This window comes from Paramisgurnus dabryanus, chromosome 6, assembly GCF_030506205.2.
Source record: "Paramisgurnus dabryanus chromosome 6, PD_genome_1.1, whole genome shotgun sequence".
Lineage (NCBI taxonomy): Eukaryota > Metazoa > Chordata > Actinopteri > Cypriniformes > Cobitidae > Paramisgurnus > Paramisgurnus dabryanus.
In genome coordinates, this window is record NC_133342.1 from 40,321,415 (window position 1) to 40,340,833 (window position 19,419).

The 19,419-nt window shown below is 36.6% G+C and overlaps 1 protein-coding gene across 1 annotated transcript in view; it reads right to left on the reverse strand.

The window, feature by feature from the left end:
* Positions 1 to 19,419, reverse strand: part of sema6ba (sema domain, transmembrane domain (TM), and cytoplasmic domain, (semaphorin) 6Ba) — a 196,094-nt gene that overhangs the window by 76,575 nt on the left and 100,100 nt on the right. The window contains exons 2-5 of the mRNA XM_065276814.2: positions 16,145 to 16,265; positions 6,965 to 7,079; positions 1,132 to 1,192; positions 942 to 1,004 (exon numbers count right to left, since the gene is read on the reverse strand). Coding sequence (XP_065132886.1) covers positions 942 to 1,004; positions 1,132 to 1,192; positions 6,965 to 7,079; positions 16,145 to 16,247 — 342 coding nt within the window. The 5' untranslated portion in view covers positions 16,248 to 16,265. The remainder of the gene's footprint in view (positions 1 to 941; positions 1,005 to 1,131; positions 1,193 to 6,964; positions 7,080 to 16,144; positions 16,266 to 19,419) is intronic.

Genomic DNA, 19,419 nt, shown 5'->3' on the forward strand with positions numbered 1-19,419 from the left:
TTATTCATTACCACATGTTCATTATGAACAATGAATTAAGGTGATTGATTTATTAAAAACTGTGTATAGATAATAGTAATGCAGCAGCTTATTTGCATTTAAAGAGACACACACAAAATAGCCATTTTTCCTGCACACACAAAAATGGGCCTATATAATAAATAATCTATAGGGTATTGGACTTGAAACTTCACAGGCACATTCTGGGGGACAAGTCAGGCTGATATTAAATCTTGAAAAATTGCCATATAAGGTGACCTTTAAAAGTACAAAGTTATAAATACTATTAATGTATCATGTATAGCTTAAATAATCTGGTTTTGAACAAATTTAATAAAAATGTTTTTAAGTTCATACTGAAATCAATAATATTGACTTTTAATTGCAGACTTGGCAAATCTAAGCTTTTCATTTTAAACTATAGTGGAGACATGTGAGATATCTGTGTCTTATCTCTGGAGAACCTGAGATATTATCTCTTGAAATAACTATTTTTAATATATACAGTAATTTGTCTACAACCAAATTAACTGTATAAAAACTGTGCTATAATTTGATATTCCTATACTCTTGTTGGGTGTCAACTTATATGCTACACATGTGAGATCTCCATTATCTAAGAGCAACATCTGAGCAATAACATCTTCCTCACAAAGCTGAAAACACACCACAGCACCTATCTTACATATCCACCAAACCGAAGTTACAAATGGCCACAGAGAGACTAGAACGCCATTTCGTTTTGTGTACCAAATCCTCACAAACGTATACTGTTATAAACACTCAGGGAGAAATGAGATTGCATCCAGCATGGCCCTGGGCATGAAGAACGGAGCTCTTGGTAACAGTAAATCATTCAAAGTGTTCAGAATGAATTCTCGAGCTCAGACAGCGTTTAAACGGCATCAAAATATTTTATGTCCGTGCTGTTGAACACTAACCTCATGTTTTCCCTTCATTCGACAGATCCGGATGTCGTTCTTATTGGATTCCCACGTCCTTTTCTGCAATACGGCAAAAGAACAAATCATTGCAAACCATCGCAGGATGAATGAAGTATATAAATCATATTGTATGCGTGTGTGTGCTGTGCAGCAGAAAGTTTGAGGTAAAAGGGTAACAAGGACTCACCTTGCTGTAAAACATCTCATCTCCAGACACGTGGTCCAGTTCTACTCGATAAAGGTCATCTCTGCAGAAAACAGGACACACATTGCATACGCAGACCGTCATTAACACTGCAGATATATTTTGTATACTATCTATTCTACACTGTATAATATACGTTAATGTGCCAAATAAATGTGGTTTAAAACGGTATGCCATGTGAAACGATGCACTATTTCTGTCACTTTTGTTAAGTGTAGATGCATGTTGATTCCAAACTGAGGCTGTGAGGGATTGACATCCATGGTGTGCGCTTTAAATCGATTGTTTTGTATCAGGATGCTGGTCATTCAGCCATCAAAAACAAAACCGTCCACCTTGTGCAACAATGTTAACAGTCCGTGTTATAATTAACCCCGCGTTAGTTTTTGCCCCGCGCACCCCTACATAATATCTGTTTTGGATATTAGCAGGTTGGCTAATCATTATTTTCTCACGTTGTAATGTTTACTTTTCTTTAAAATACCAATATAGTGTTTTAATATATATATATATTTTATGACAACAACTAAGTATACACCTCCAGTTTGTATCATAAGAGTTTTGTCCCATGTGTTTTCTCCGTTATGTTTTTTTAAGACATGAACATTGAGTGCGTTTACATGCACAGTCTTACGCCGATTATGCTTAATAAACTGATAACACGTGGGGTCATGTAAACGCGTAAAACTGTTTTCTTTAATCTGGGAAAGCCCATAAACGGCGTAAGCAAAAACCGATCGGCACAGGTAGTTTTTTGCTCATTACGCCGATTTCGCGTGGCATGTAAACACCTTAACCGGCTTTCTCACGGTTTTGTCCATGTGCGCATGTCTCCGCGTATGAAAGATAAACGTCACACGCGGAAGTAAGTGCAAAGTAACACATAAAAGTCTCCGCTCGACTAAAGCAGTTGGCAGAGAAACTGTTAAAATAGAAGCTCATGTTACATTTACAGGTTCTGCAGACACGAGAAGAGATACAACAGTACAGCTTAAGACAGATATGCCGTTGGCTTTTTGATCGACTATTATGTACTATAGGTGGTGACGTCACTGCCTGCGAGAAAACTGATAATTCTCCAAGTCCCATGTAAATGCAGTTGACTGCATAGCCGGTTTATTGTTTTGCATGTAAACGCATGAAAACAGTTTTCTATAATAAGCAGATTTTTAATAGTTATCCGCTTATTCTGTGCATGTAAATGTACTCATTGACTTAATAACCTACAGAGCCTGCCAGAGGACATGGTGGTGGACAATATTTGGGATAAGAGGAAAAATTTTTTAACAGCTTTTGCGTTCCCCCAAGAAACTTTTTGCTTTCTCTCGCAAAAAGAGTCTGCTGTTTTCACGAGAAACTGCAGTGCGTCACCTGAGGCAGTTCATTAGGCAATGACATACTTGATGTCCACTGTTTGTAGATACTGTTATTAAAGAGATATACCTTATTTCTTTGTATTTAAGTCCAAGTTCAAAATAACACTCTATAAATGCTTCATTGTGAATGTATTGAGCTGTCTAAACCATTGCTGACGGAATATAAAACAGAAGTGTTTGTCTGAACTTAAAACATGACCTGTTTCACAATGGAGCGCTTTATAGAGTTTTATTTTGAACTTGGACTTAAATACAAAGAAAGAAAATAGAATAACAGTATATATATCCACAAACAGCGGATATCAGTGATGCTTTGCAGTGCAGTGTGTATACGCAGCTAATACCACTTCTTTATTAGATGGCATGGGGTAACCACTTCTAAATATTAAATATTAATTTCATAATGATCTTGAGAAGTCAAGCAGCAGAAGTGACAATACTAGACCATTTTGGAGTGAACTAAATATGCAATACCAGTCATACATGTCACTGTTTATTTTGAACTTGGACTTTAATACAAAGGAATACGGTATAATTCTTTAATAACAGAAGTTATATATCTACAAACAGTGGACATCAATGCAAAAGTTTTGCGTGAGAATGCAAAAAGTTTCTCAAAAGAACGCAAAAGTTTTGCGAGAGAACGCAAAAAAATTCTCGGGGAACACAAAAGTTTTGCGAGAGAACGCAAAAAGTTTCTTGGGAGAACGCAAAAAGTTTCTCGGGGAACGCAAAAGCTTTGCGAGAGAACGCAAAAAGTTTCTCGGGGGAACGTAAGAGAACACAAAAAGTTTCTCGGGGAACGCAAAAGTTTTGCAAGAGAACGCAAAAAGTTTCTTGGGGGCACACACAAGTTTTGTGAGAGAACGCAAAATGTTTCTCGGAGGAACACAAACATTTTTGAGAGAGAACGCAAAAAGTTTCTCAGAGGTACGCAAAAGTTTTGCGAGAGAACACAAAGTTTCTCGGGGAACGCAAAAACGGTAATTTTTTTTCCTCTCATCCCAAATATTGTCCACCACCATGTCCTTTGGCAGGCTCCATAATAACGTGTGTTTGACTTGATAACAAGCTACTGTGATAGTTGGTTGTGAAGGTATTGTTAGAGGTAAAACCCCATATGAACCCAATGTTGTGTACAAATGTTATTTAGTTAGAAATGAATCATGCTTCTGTTGATTCCGGTCAATGTCTTTAAAAACTTACCTGAGAAAAGTTTTTAACGTATTTACTGTATGCCTTGCGTTTTTTTGTAATCTGTATGAATTGGAGATATGTACTTAGTAATAGGACTATATAAGTGTTTTAAAGAAAAATAAGCATGCACCAACATTAGAAATTAATGATATGCCAACAGTTGCTATAACACATTGCGCTGCTTTTATATTCAAAATTAGGTCATATGTCTCTTCTTATTTTAACAATTTATGATTTCTAGGGTTCTTTGTCGTGTGGTAATTTGTAAACTGGTGTATTTTCTGTGTTTGATGGCTGAATGACCAACATCCCGGTACAAAACAATAGGTTTAAAGTGCACGCTCTGGACGTCCATCCCTCACAGCCTCGTTTTGGAATCAACATGGCGGCAGACTGAATATGGCAGTATTGCAGGGGTGCCCAACCCTGTTCTTGGAGGGCTACCGTCCTGCTGATTTTAGCTCCAAACCCAATCAAACACAGCTGAAGCAGCTACTGTAATCAAGGTGTTCAAGGTTGCTTGATAATGACAGACAGGTGTGTTGGAGCTGGGTTAGAACTGAAGTCTGCAGGACGGTAGACCTGGCGTATTGTGTTTTAAAAGCCCTAGTGATAAAAAGCCCTAAGCTGCTTGGCTGGTTTAAGCTGGACTCCTAACCTGGTTTTAGCTGGTTAAGCAGGTTGGTTTAAGAGGGGCTTTTTTAGATGGCTTCAACAGCTACTTCCATCTTAAACCAGCTAAGATTACCCAAGCTGGCCAAGTTTCTTGCTGGTCAAGGTGGTTTAAGCTGGTGGGTCAGTTGGTCTTCCAGCATGGCCAACTAAAACCAGCTAAAAGGTGTTCAAAACCAATCTGAAACAAGCCTGCTACACAAGTTTAAAGCAGGCCTATAGTGGGCCACAATTCGAGGCTGCTTAAGTTGGTTTTAGCTGGTCTTTTCAGTAGGGAAAGGGCTATCTGAAGAGCTTAGATTATTTTTTTATCAGGCTCTTATGTTAAAGGAATAGTCCATTTTCTTAAAAGAAAAATCCAGATAATTTACTCACCACCATGTCATCCAAAATGTTGATGTCTTTCTTTGTTCAGTCGAGAAGAAATTATGTTTTTTTAGGAAAACATTGCAGGATTTTTCTCATTTTAATGGACTTTAATAGAGCCCAACAATTAACACTTAACTCAACACTTAACAGTTTTTTTCAACGGAGTTTCAAAAGACTATAAACGATCCCAAACGAGGCATAAGGGTCTTATCTAGCAAAACGATTGTCATTTTTGCCCATAAAAATAACAAATATACACTTTTTAAGAACAACTTCTCGTTTAAATCCGATCCAGCGCGACCTAACGTAAATGCGTAGTGACGTAGGGAGGTCACGTGTTACATATATGAAACACACATTTGCGGACTATTGTAAACAATATACTGACACAAAGACATTAATTAGTATCAGTTGACATACAACAACGTAGGAACGGTCCCAACACTTGTAAACACTGGGGCGGAGTTTCGCGTTCGTCCTCTGTGACCTCTTGACATCATGACATATTGCGTGGGGTCACGTTGGCGCATCACAACATGATCTAAACGAGAAATTGTGGTTTAAAAGAGCATATTTGTTATTTTTATTGTCAAAAATGACAATCGTTTTACTAGATAAGACCCTTATGCCTCGTTTGGGATTGTTTATAGTCTTTTGAAACTCTGTTGAAAAAAACTGTTACGTGTTGAGTTAAGTGTTAATTGTTGGGCTCTATTAAAGTCCATTAAAATGAGAAAAATCCTGCAATGTTTTCCTCAAAAAACATAATTTCTTCTCGACTGAACAAAGAAAGACATCAACATTTTGGATGACATGGTGGTGAGTAAATTATCTGGATTTTTCTTTTAAGAAAATTGAATATTCCTTTAAGGTTCAGTCATTTCAGTTTAATGGCAATGAAACGGTTATTACTTAGTAACTGAAATGCTTTATTTTAACAAATGTCACTTTTGTCATTTCATTGGCATTTCAAACAATGTGACTGTCTTTCGCTGCAAAACCAAAGGATATTTAACGGATTCTGCCAATCCGGTATTTCTGAATGGTTTGAGGCCTATATTAAGGGGATTTGAAGCAAAAGTTTTTGATAAACGTATAGCATGTTGAGAGCATTTTGTCACGCAGCCCAAAACTCAAATGTCTAATTGATGTAGAAAAGAAACGTCTGTAAATGAGATATTTTTGTATCCAACAGACAGATTCAAGAAGAAAATCCATGAACCAGTCCATAAAGGGTGTCTGTGATATGAAAACATCTTGAAATGCCACTAAATTCGAGTTGGATGCAATTTTGAAATGTCATCTTCACAGTTTTGTGTTGACAGCAACTGGTTTATAAGAGAAGGCGAATGAGAGTTTATAATAGTGATTCAAACTCTCCAAAGCACAAGATAGCCAATATCAGTTACTTTGCTTGAGAGAAACCAAGCGTTTAAGAAGCCTGACTGTGTAATGTGAAAGGTCATCGAACAGCGGTTTAACTTTCAACCGCCATCTAACCAGGACCACATGCAAACTCCCCCAGGAGTCCAAATCCTCACAGCTCTGACTTTGAAGGGCTGTCCATGTGAAGGATTTCAAAGACATGTAACTAAATGTAACAGCAGTCGAAACCAACACAGACTTTCAGCCATAACATCAATCACACCCACTTTAGCAGTGTGTACACAGACCAAAGCAAAAGTGGGCTTTATTGTGAACAACAGTGCATCCATCTTGGGTGACTTGTGATGTTAATGTGAAATGTTTGGGACATTAATAACATTTTCAGATTTGGTAACATGTCATTTCTACTTAAGACCAATTAGGTTCAGAGATGGTTGAGCGACATACTGTAGAAAAACATCATTTCATATTCATATCATTCATAATGCAAGACAAAATACACTGAAGTTATGATATATATATATATATATATATATATATACAGAGAGAGAGAGAGAGAGAGAGAGAGGACAGAGTTGATAAAATTCATTTCAACCATAAGTAAAAAATAATTTCTGTAAAGTCAACACTTTTATAAGTTTTACTTTCATAATACACAATTTTGGACTTTTCATGAATTATTTATTACATCAGGTTATATCTAAAAAAATGTACTATTGATTTAATCAGTTTCTTAAAGATAACGTCAAGTCACTACAATAAAATTTTGCATTTGGGTTGTGTAGTGTATGGTGTTAAGAGCAGGTGGACATTACCGGGCTCCGATGTAAAGTGTGCGGTTGACCTTTAGGACGGTTTGAATGTAGAGCGGCTCCTGACGGGTATACGAGCGATGGGCTCGACCCACAAACACTGGATACCGTTTCACCACTAAGAGAGAGAAAGGAAAAAGTTTTAAAAGACTGTACAGAAACAACAGTCAGAGAAGAAAGAAAGTGCAAAAAAAGAAATGAAATATGAAGTCGAGATGGATGAAAGACACCACAGATAGGAAATATGTCCATCACCGGAGACCTTAAGGGACTAAAGAGACTACAAGTCATACATCACTGTCCAAAAGGAACTTCTCGTAACCCGCGTTTGCATTATAAAGACGACACACAAACCGCATCTAAGACATAAATACTCTACCATGAAACACTGCATCTAAATGAGATGTTAATGCAGCACAGATGCGGCATCAACGTACTTCCCAGAAATCACAAATAGTGACAGATATATGAGCAAGCCCTATAAACTGGGTAGAATTTGGAGTAACCACTTTACCACTATATTTACTACAAATCTTGTCTTAAATAATCATTTTTACTTTACTTTTGAGCATTTTTTTTTTAAATAAGTGTACATCCTTAAATTTAGAAATGTCTTATTTGCTGTCTTATTTGTAAATTCTTAGGGCAAGATTTACTAAACAGGGCAAATTATCATCAATTAAAAAAGGCACTGATTGGAGTGGAAATTTCCAAGAGAGTCTGGCTGCAGCACTCAGACACATGCGCTTCCTGGCAGTGATGTCACTTGCAGTCACAACCTGCATTCTCTTATGCACTTAGGTCGACATGGCAACATAACATGCAATAGACTCATAGTGTCAGAAAATTAGTACGGTAATTACTGCAGAATGTATTGTTCTCAATACATGACTTACGTTTTGTTAACTTTTTCCCCGCCATTGACGAGTTAACTCGTCAATTATGAGAAAATGCTTCCCTGCCAATGACGAGCATTTCTGGATTTTACAATACAGCTATTATCCACCAGGTGGCGTTCTTCCGCAACTTATGCAACCCGAAAGTAACGCCTCACGTGAAAGAGTAAGAACTCTTGTGTATGTTCACAAAAATGGAATTATCTCAGCTTTTTGCTAAAAAAAATTCGTTTTTGGAGAAACCTGCCCATATTTTCGAGGTGATTACAAGAGAAATTTGAAAGCAGGGTCTGTTCTTACATTTGATATTTAAAGAAAAACTTTTTCTGGAAGGCATTAAACTTTTGTGAAAATCATGAAAAATGCTGGCGCTGGCTGGCCAATTTTTTTAAAGTGCCCGTATTATGAAAAACTCACTTTTTCTGGGTTTTGGGGTGTTATTTTGTGTCTCTGATGCTCCCACACGCATACAAACTTGGAAAAAAATCCATCCATGCTGTTTTGAGTGAGATACAGGTTTCTGAATGTCCTCTGCCTTGAGTCTCAGATTGCGCGAGTTAAAACTCAGCTCCGTTGTGACGTAACAAAAAGTTTCGTCACATTCAGTTTGAATTTTCCCGCCCACCACCCCACTCGCAGGTCTCCACCCACCAGGTAGCTAGAGAGCATAGAGCAGTCACTTGAATGAGACCCTCTGTGCTGTTATCATCTCTCACGGAAATAACAGCGCTATTTGGATATTATGGATTATACTCCCGCCTACTTTTAAAAACAAAGTTTTAACGCGTGATTATTGGAACCCGGAGTATCTTATATACAGTGTGTTACGACGCAAACAGTCCTCAGATTGTAGGCGATAAGACCTTCATGCAAAATCTGATGTAAACAACAGACTATGTATCTATATTTCACGGATTATACGCATTTGTGGACAAAAATGGTCATTGGATGTATTTTATTGGACTTTCATGGATCATTCACACATCTGAAACAGACTGGATTCAATTCGCGATCGCGTTGTTTCATCACAAAAGGTAAGAAGTCACGTTATATTTTGCATGTTGTCATTTTCTGTCACAAAATACTACATTTATGATGCTAGAGCTAAAAGCTTTTTACCAAACTAACCGAGACCGTACGCCCCGGCTTTTCTGACGAGGCGAGCCTCTAATAACTTTACGGTCCGCATAGATATATACACGGTCCGGACCTCCCGCTAGCTTCTAGCAATTAGCACGCGGTCCACAAGCAGTATACATCCCCCGCCAGGTCTTAATTTCTGTAATTTGCGAAAATAATGCGTTTGAAAATGTTTATAACGGGAATATGTTAGTATTGTCCAGGGAAAATGAGTGTATTGTTGAGACTGCTACATCACAATTTACGCTGGAATCTTTGTGTGTCATGATGAGTTTGACACACCGAGACCGGGCCTTACAGCCCCGGCTTTTCTGATGAGGCTAACCCCCGAGCCTCTTATAACTTTACGGTCCGGACCTCCCGCTAGCTTCTAGCAATTAGCACGCGGTCCACAAGCAGTATACATCCCCCGGCGGGTCTTAATTTATGTTATTTGCGAAAATAATGTGTTTGAAAATGTTTTATAATGGGAATATGTTAGCATTGTCCAGGGAAAACGAGTTTGTTGTTGTGACTGCTAACGTAATCACAATTTACTCAGGAATCATTGTGTGTCATGAGTTTCTTCTTCTTCTGTAGTGTACTTATTAGTGATACTTTTCTGCATGAATTGTCTGTTGGCAACATAAACCGTTAATAATAATAATAATAATATATAAAATAATAACACAGTATGGTCTGTACTGCTCACGAGACCACTGAGCATGCGCACGGGCACATGACGTTAGTAGTGGGGCGTGATCAAAGGAGCAGCAGCTCATAAATATGTAATGACTAGCTCAAAATGGCACAATCTGAAATGCCCTGAAACAGAGGCTACTAGAGATGGGTAACAATCTTTTTCTACAAGTTATTTCGAGCAAACAACTTTTGAAACATGCTTTATGGAACTCATACACCTATATAACTTGTGGAAAAGCAGTCATAAGATGGGCACTTTAAAACACTGGCGGGGAAAGAGTTAAGAATTTTAATTTCTGATACTGGTCTAGTGTACTAATGTACTGGTCTACGAATTGCATATTTCGTGCTTAACTCTTTCCCCGCCACTGATGAGGTAAATTAAGAGAAAACGCTTTCCTACCAATAACCATTTTTATGCTATTACCCCCTAGGTGGCACCCTTTCCAAACGTATAAAACACGGAAGCATCCACTGATCCAAAAACAATAAAAACTCTGTGTTTGTTTTAAAATGCAATTATCTCAGCTTTATCTCCGAAATTTTGTAATTTTGTAATTTTGAAGAAATCTACCAATATTTGAGAGGTGATAAAAGAGAAAAAAATGAAGATATGATGAAATGTTCTTTTTTTAAAAGCAGAGGGTCTGTTCTTTCATTTGAAGTATTGTATGTTTATATATTTTAAGAAGACATTTTTTTATTTCTGAAAATCATAAAAAATGCTGGCGCTGGCTGGCAACTTTTTTTAAAGCAAGTTATCTTGTCAATTAAGAGAAAATATTTGCTTGAAATAAAACCGTGTTCCCGATGAGTTTTATGTTAATCTGTAATACTGCGATTACTACCCAATTTATAAAAGAAAACTGAAGCAAAATTTTTTTGACTAATTTTAAACTGTGTGTATGTTTAGATAATCATTCTGAATCTGATCTCTTACAAAATTCCTTCACAAAAAAATTCTATTATTTTAGCTTTTTGCTTAATTATTTTTTAAAGAAAAATACCCATATTTAAGAGTTTATAAACATTTGTTTGTTTGTTTATTGTTTGTTTGAAAGCGGAGGGTCTGTTCTTTCATGTGATATATTTATATGTGTATATATTTTTAGAATAAAATTTTCCTGGAATGCATTTTGTGAAACTTTTGTGAAAATCACAAAAAATGCTGCCAGGCAACTTTTAAAAAAAGGCTGGCGGGGAATGAGTTAATTAAAGGAAATTACAACTAATTTATTGATTGTATAAGCAAAATGCGTATCATTTTTCTGTACTGTTCTTACAGATGCACAAATCAATTTTATTCCTTTTTAACCCCCCGTGGTACAAATCATGCAGTGTGTTTCACTATAGTTTAAGGCCATGCCTTGAACATATTGTGAAATATGTTTAAAATAAGTAAACAGTAAACATGTGCTTTAGGTTAAACTACAATTTTGTATTGAACTTGTAACTTTAGATCTAACAACTTCTTGATATCTTTGACCATTACTAGCTTTGGTGTATATATTAAAATAGTGTCTTGAAAACGAAAAAATTAAATGTATTAAATACTGCAATAAACACAAGGAAACAATATTTTGTTAAAAAAAGTAATTTTTTTAAGTAAATTTAACAATTTCACCATCGATTGACGACATGAACAAACTTTTCAGTTTTTTTCGCGATTGCAGGTGACGTCACTGCCAGGATGCGCATGTGTCTGAGAGTGCAAGTGCTGCAACCAGACCCTTCTCGAAATCTGCGGGTGATTTACTGACAAGACACACGTTCAAAAACACGGGCACAAAAATCTTATTTCCATAATGGCCAACAAAATCTAACAGGAGCAACGCAAAAAAGCATAGACTTTAGGGCATGCTTTATTAGGCATTAATTAATGACGCAAATACCAGTAACTTGACAAGCACAAACCTTAGTAAATCTTATTGCGTGATAAATTTAAATACTCTTCTGCAATAAATTTAGCATCTAAAAGGGTAATAAGGTCGGTGGCAAAAACAACTATTGTATGTCCACTACATTTCAGCGCTAAAGTTTCACTGCAACAGTACCTTTAAAATGGCAAAAGAGGCGTCTGTGCTGGAACAAGCTATTAGTAAATCTGGCATGTTGTCTTTCAATCAGTGTATTTAATGTTACATTGTTTCAAAGCAGCTTTACATGAAAATAGAAATAACAGAAAGCGGAAACCGAAGTCTTTAAAAGTAAACCAGCGTCATTCGACCACTAATCACAAATGTGGGAGACATAACAAAAACACCGTTAACTCGACAGAGAAAAAACATCTGAAGTATCAACAAACATTGGAAATACTTCACTTTCAGTAAAGGAAAATTGGTTTCCAAATGATGTGAAAAGGGAATTAAACGCATTAGAAAGTACATTAAGACTCAAAACAAGACAGGAATGGGTCCTCCAACAACAGTTATTATGCGAACTGTATTCGGTTTCCCATATCCACTCCATCTGTGGGCAGACCGGCCTGAAGACATAAAGTATATTTACAGCGAATGCTAATAATATTTCTCACTTTTTAGGCCAGTATTTAATTCCAATGTAATAAGAGAGCAGGATAGTTATATTGTTGCCGAAGGCTTGTTTTCGTGCCGTTGGTTGTTTGGACACATTTCACAGGGTTTAAATGTTTTTGTGCTTAGTAAAGAGCAATTAGCTGGAAACCCTTAAAAAGGGTCACAGTATTTCTCTTTAATTCGCACAAAGACATTTTCGACTGCGCTGGCGTCTCTAGGTGTTTATATTACGCTGAGTTAGATGACCTTTAACCTTCAATCCCTACTGAAACATTAGAGATGCATGAGGAGCTTTTCATCAATATCAATGATTCTGGATCTATGGGAGCTCCTCACACACACATGCAGTTTGTGTACAATGTTTAAGCACATTTCTGTTGAAAAGCTCTTAGAAACAGCACAGCCAAATGTGCATTTTATCTCTCTGTAATATCAAAATTGTCTAAAAAACACTTACACATAGATATCGTCTGTCACCCATTTGTACATTATCACATAACAGAATGATCTGAATTGCTTGCATAATGGTCTTACTGCGACACTAAAGCTTTCTCAAAGCAACGAGAAGGTGGATTTTTATGAGATTTTATTGTAGTTCAAAAACAGATTTTTAACTCATTCCCCTCCACTGACAAGTTCAGGATCTTGCCTTGTCTTAGCTTCTAGTTTATTGTGACAGGGTTTTGATAGTACCATGTTTTGCGTGAAGGCACATGACCTTGTTTATTGGCATAGATATATAGATGTCGCCTTGGGGTTCTAAGCATGCGTCAAAACCGACGCCATCTTGGAATAGGGGTCTTGTCATAGGATGTAGCTAGGTAATGTTACCACCTTTACTTCGAATTCATGAACGATGTCGGACTTTTGTGCTGCGTACGGATGTTGGCCTACTAGCACTATGCATTATAGTTAGAAAAAGTAGATTTTCGTAATATCAAAACTTTAATTTTTTTCTGGACTCAATGCTAAATACATGTCTGACTTTTGAAACGAACAAAAAACCCTCGAAAATCGCATTCACTACGATTTTATTTCCGTTCCACCATTGCCTAAGATGACGCTGATGCAGAGCTCCCCGGTTTCAAGATGGCTGCTCTAGTTGACGCATTCGGTCCAATGAACTGCCGTAGCCAAGGCAACATCTATTGTACATATCTATGGTTTATTGGGCCATGTACTTTCCGTGTCTCGTCTATGACCCCGCCCCCTCATCTACTCTATATTGTTTGATCCTTATTACATGTTCCCCTCTTGATTTGCTCCCCTAATGCCCTTGTGTTTGTTGCCCCGTGCTCGTTCATTTTGTATTTGCCTGCATGTAGTCAGACTAAATCTAGTCTAGTGTTCAAGTCCAATGTTTAGTCAAGTCCAGTTTAGTGTTAAGTCTGTCCAGTGTCTCAGTATCTTGTTTAATGTGGTTTGACCCCTCGTGGGTTTTGTTTTCTCGTTTAGTGTTGTGAAATAAAGTGTTTATTATCCCCAAATCGCTTAGGTTATGCCTCACATCCTTGACAGCCAGCCATTTTGAAAAGTTGCCTGCCAGCATTTTTTTTGTGATTTTCACAAAAGTTTCATAAAATGCCTTCCGGGAAAATTTTCTTCTAAAAATATGTAAACATACAAATATATCAAATGAAAGAACAGACCCTCTGTTTTCAAACAAACAAATAAAACAGGGAAAAAAACGTTTCATCATATCTTTATTTTTTTCTCAGTTTACAAACTTTTCAATATGGGCATTTCTTGTAATTCTTTTTTTTTTTTTTTTGCAAAAATCTGAAATACTTAAATTTTTGTGAAGGAATTTTGTTAGATATCTGATTCAGAATGATTATCAAAACATACATGGAGTGTAAAATTAACAAATCATTTTTTGCATCAGTTTTTTATAAATTGGGTATAAATTGGCCATCCAATTGATAATCGCAGTATAACAGATTACCATAAAAACTCATCAGGAAAATGTTTTTTTTTTCCAGACAAATGTTTTCTCTTCAATTGCAGGGAAAGAGTTAAAGACCCACCAAAGTACTTAAAAATGCATAGCTGTGTTTGATGCACTGGCGTAATTTTCGAAACAGGAAGGGCTAAGGAACAGGTGGGGCTAATGTCAGCTTCAGACGTCAAGCCCATGCAACATTGGCTAAATGTCTAATGCATATGGCACACTTGAGGAATGTTGAAGTAACCTTCTGATTTGTAAAAATAAACTGGATTTCCAGGAGCCCGAGTGTCGGGAGTATTTTCGGTCCCCTGTGAAACAAAGCTCTGCTGTTCAATCGAGGAAGAGAAGCAGTCGTGTTTACGTGGGCAGTTATCATGATCAGCTAAACATTGTATTCTCAAAAATATGCAAAGTTCACGTTATAGATTCTCTTAAAGACATCAAGGAGTTTTGCTTAAGGCAGTCATCGGAGTCAAAAAGAGATATTTTGATGGGATTTGGGAAGAGTATTATTTTCCAAGCCTGGCCGTCTCGTATCGATTATGGAATATCGAATAAAGTACCTAACTGAGAAAGAGATATCAGCCGCATGTGGGCAAACATGAAACAACGACGCTAACATCGCAGCTGGCTGATTCAGTCTTGTGTTCGGTTCTATCTAAATTCCTTGTAGGTGTTAAAAAGTGGAGAGATATGCTTCAAACAGATGTTTACCAGGAGCGTGTGGCTGTTGATGAAGTGCACACCGTTGTTTTATGGTGAGTAATGTTGTTTATTTAGATGCTTGCGGCTGGTTATTTTAATGACTGACTTGTTGCACGCCGGTCTGTTGTTGTGGGCACATTTCCATGACTCTAAGTGATTGGTTGTTTGACACGTCAGTCAAATGACCTCATGGCCAGGCATTGGCTAAAAAAGCTGCCATGAATGAGAGACTAGGTTGGGGCATACAGAGTGACTCCTTGCCTTTTAAAATAGCCAATAGGTTTTAGTTTACCTAACAGCTTGGAATCGAATGAGATGTGATGTCATAAAAACCATTGATGCAGTATTGCCTGAAGTGATAGACTTTGAGTTTTGCCAATGTTTTGAAGCACAATTGTTTATGGACATCCTTAAGGCTCACACATTTATACTAAAAGCCAAAAAACATTCGTTTTATTTCATGGGGACTTTAATGATATAATGACAGTACTTATGTTTTTCCCGGTAGCCTGCTGTTGCTATAGTAATTTCAGGCGTCTGTGATTTCTGTTCATGCATATCTATTTGGTGTCAGCAGGGTGTAAATATGCACTCTGACTTGTAATCAGTGGTTAATCGTTGTTAAAACACTCCTCATTTATACCCGGGTTAAATGCTTGATTCTGATTGGCCGACAGACGCTCTAAGGTGCTAAGTTGTTTTCTCAGTCGTGCTCAGCAATTAAACAGATCCGCAGTAGTCTGTTGGGCATATAACTTTATTTTATAGTAGCCCGCTGTAGTTGAAGACCTGGACAATGGTGTTTGGCAACCGAAAAGGATCATTTTGATTTCTTAAAAGGATAGTTCACCCGAAAATTATTTTATTTTAATCTACTTTGGAAGTGAATGTGGCTCATTATCGGTTTGGTTCCAAACATTCCTCAAAATGTCTTCCTTTGTGCACATCAAAACATATTAATGTATAGGTTTGTAACAACATGCGAGTGAGTAAATGATGCCAGATTTTTCTCTCTTTAACTGTGGTAAATCACTGCTAGCTACAAGCGTGGCTCATCCAATCAGATTTCAGATGTAATTTAAAAAATTTCTGTTATATAAATGACAACTCTGCTTTAAATATCTTCATCAAATGTGTTTTGGAAGACAAACCTTTGTATTCATTACAGCTAATTGTGTTATTTTACATGCGTAGAATTGACTTTTCTGACTGAAAACTAACCTGCTGATATGAACATGAACCAACACATTGTTATGTGCGAAGGGGGGCATGCACTTACCCTCAGCAGGGGCGGAGATTAAAGGACCGGGTTCCTCAGGAAACGAGCAGGCAGCCAATTGGAAAACAGCAAAGATCCATAAGGAGGCAGTCATGGTTGCCATGGCAGCAACACACCGGGGCTGAGAAGACAACAGATGAGAAATATTATTAAAAAAACACTGACAGTGAACAAATATCAAACCTCAATTCAAAGCCTAAATAAGAGGCCTGACTGTCTACATAGCCAGCGACCTTGTCAGTAAAAATCTCATATGAAAAACGACTTGAAGCACAACAATGCTACAGTTACTGACACACAATGTGACTCCTTATCAGCTTAACCAGTGCTAGAAATGTCAAGATACTGGGTTCGAGTCCTGGGAAACACACAATAGATGTACATTTATATTACATTCGATTTTAACGTGTACTCAGGGGTCCGAATCAAACACAAGACCTTATGCAATGCTTCACCAATTGAGCTTAAGAAATACTGTGTAGACCTTGAATGCATTGCACATCACCTTGGGTAAAACTGCATAAATGTAAATTATTAATCATACACAGAATCCCATATTTGACAACCCGAGATGTCTCGTGCCCTTTTTCAGTTCATTATATTTTCAAGATCAAAATGCACAGGCGACTCCACATGTGGCCACGAGGCGAAACAGAAGCTTTCTGTTCTGCGACATCTGACATTTATTTAAGCATTTCATGAGGCTACAAAAACCACAAATACCCGTCTACGAAGCAAAAGCAGACTTTGGCGATTTTAACGGGTGTTAGAAAACGGTCTGTCTACGCGCGAGCGTAAGTGGGAAATAAAATGCTTTAACAAAAGCTTTCATCTCCGACAATCAGTTCTTCCTTCAGACACAAACCAGATGAGAGTTGCGAGGGCTTTTGATTCACAGACAACCCACAATGACCGCAGAGACCTGAGACCACACACGCGCTCAAAGTCGCGCACTGCAATTCATCTTTAGCACCTTCTGCTTTCGGTCTATGGGAGAAGGAGTGACCGCCCGCTAAAGAGAAAGGAAGACAATGATCCAACATCTGTGCATTTTATTTCCACCCTCATTTTTCAGCGTCCCCTTTTTGTTTCTCTACCAGCGTGATTGCTGTAATTGGATAATTTATGACAGCGGGTCGGCCCTCTTTATTCCAGCAGATTACTGACACAAACACACGCGACTGTGCACCAGGACCAGACTAACTTGGATTAAGATTGAGAGACTGAAGATCTTGCTTATTCTGTCGAGGACTGTCCACTTGGAAAGATGAGGGCTTTTTGTTTTGTGAAAGATCTTAAATATTATTAAGCAGTACAAACCGAATTCAACTATATGTGCGAGCAGATTACATACAGTACAAAGTCAATGCAAACCCAACTAACAATTTTACGTTGTAAAACTCTCTCGTCGTAACGTTTCACTTAAGTTTTCAAAATTTTTATTTAACATTCTTAGAAATTAAATGTTAAAAACATCCAGTTTTTTAAATGTTGTATTAACGTTAATGTTGGGTTAAAATAAGACTCACAAAGTTTTAGAACAGTTCGGAATGTTGTTAAAACGTTTTCTTAACGTTCAAATTAGGTTATAACACAATGTTAAACTGTTCTAAGAGTGTATTTTAGACGTTGTATTAACCTTATTGTTTGGTTATGAGAGTGTTATTATATTTGTTGTTATATTAATGTTTTAAGAACCATTTTTTAAACGTTTTATAAAGTTCCATTCACCATTATATTAATGTTCTAAGAACGTTTTCTTTACGTTCAGATTAGGTTATAACACAATGTTTAATTATTCTTAGAGCATTAAAACGTAGTTTTTAAGACAATGTATTAACCTTACTTTTTTGATTATGAGAGCATTATTAAATTTTTTTTTAGAATGTTACATTACCTACGCAATTCAACACTAATGTATCTAGAAAGTTCCACTAACAACGCAATTATAACGTTTCTAATGCTAACATTTTAAGAACGTTACATTACCTGTGCAATGGTAATGTTTTCAATACCAATGTATTTAGAAAGATCCACTTACAACGCAATTATAACGTTTGCAATGCTACCGTTTTAAATAACGTTACATTACCTACACAATGGTAAAGTTTTCAAAATTAATGTTTTTAAACGTTCTGATAATGATGCAATTATAACGTTTCTAATGCTAACATTTTAAGAACGTTACATTACCTGTGCAATGGTAACCTTTTCAATACCAATGTATTTAGAAAGTTCCACTAACAACGCAATTATAACGTTTGCAATGCTACCGTTTTAAGAACGTTACATTACCTATGCAATGGTAACGTTTTCAATACTAATGTATTTGGAAAGTTCTAGTAACAACACAATTATAACGTTTGCAATGCTACCGTTTTAAATAACGTTACATTACCTACACAATGGTAAAGTTTTCAAAATTAATGTTTTTAAACGTTCTGCTAATGATGCAATTATAACGTTTCTAATGCTAACATTTTAAGAACGTTACATTACCTACGCAATGGTAACGTTTTCAATATTAATATATTTAGAAAGTTCCACTAACAACGCAATTATAAAGTTTGCAATGCTACCGTTTAAAGAATGTTACATTACCTCTGCAATGGTAATGTTTCAATACTAATGTATTTGGAAAGTTCTAGTAACAACACAATTATAACGTTTGCAATGCTACCGTTTTAAATAACGTTACATTACCTACACAATGGTAAAGTTTTCAAAATTATGTATTTAGAAAGTTCCACTAACAACGCAATTATAACGTTTGCAATGCTGCCGTTTAAAGAATGTTATCTTACCAATGGTAAAGTTTTCAAAATTAATGTTTTTAAACGTTCTGCTAACAATGCAATTACAAAGGTTTCTAATGCTAACCTTTTTAGAACAATACATTACCTACACAATGGTAACGTTTTCAAATGTAATGTTTTTTTAAAACGTTCTGCTAACGATGCAATTATAACATTACTAATGTTAACATTTTAAGAATGTTACATTACCTACGCAATGGTAACATTTTCAATATTAATATATTTAGAAAGTTCCACTGACAATGCAATTATAACATTTGCAATGCTACCATTTTAAGAACCTTACATTACCTACGCAATGGTAATGTTTTCAAAGCTAATATTTTTAAAACGTTCTGCTAACAATGCAAAGTTTCTAATGCTAACTTTTTAAGGACATTTATCAATTGCAGATAACGTTAGGGAAATGTTCTTCTAACGTTATTGCACAAAAGTTTTTTTTTTGATAACTTTAAGAAA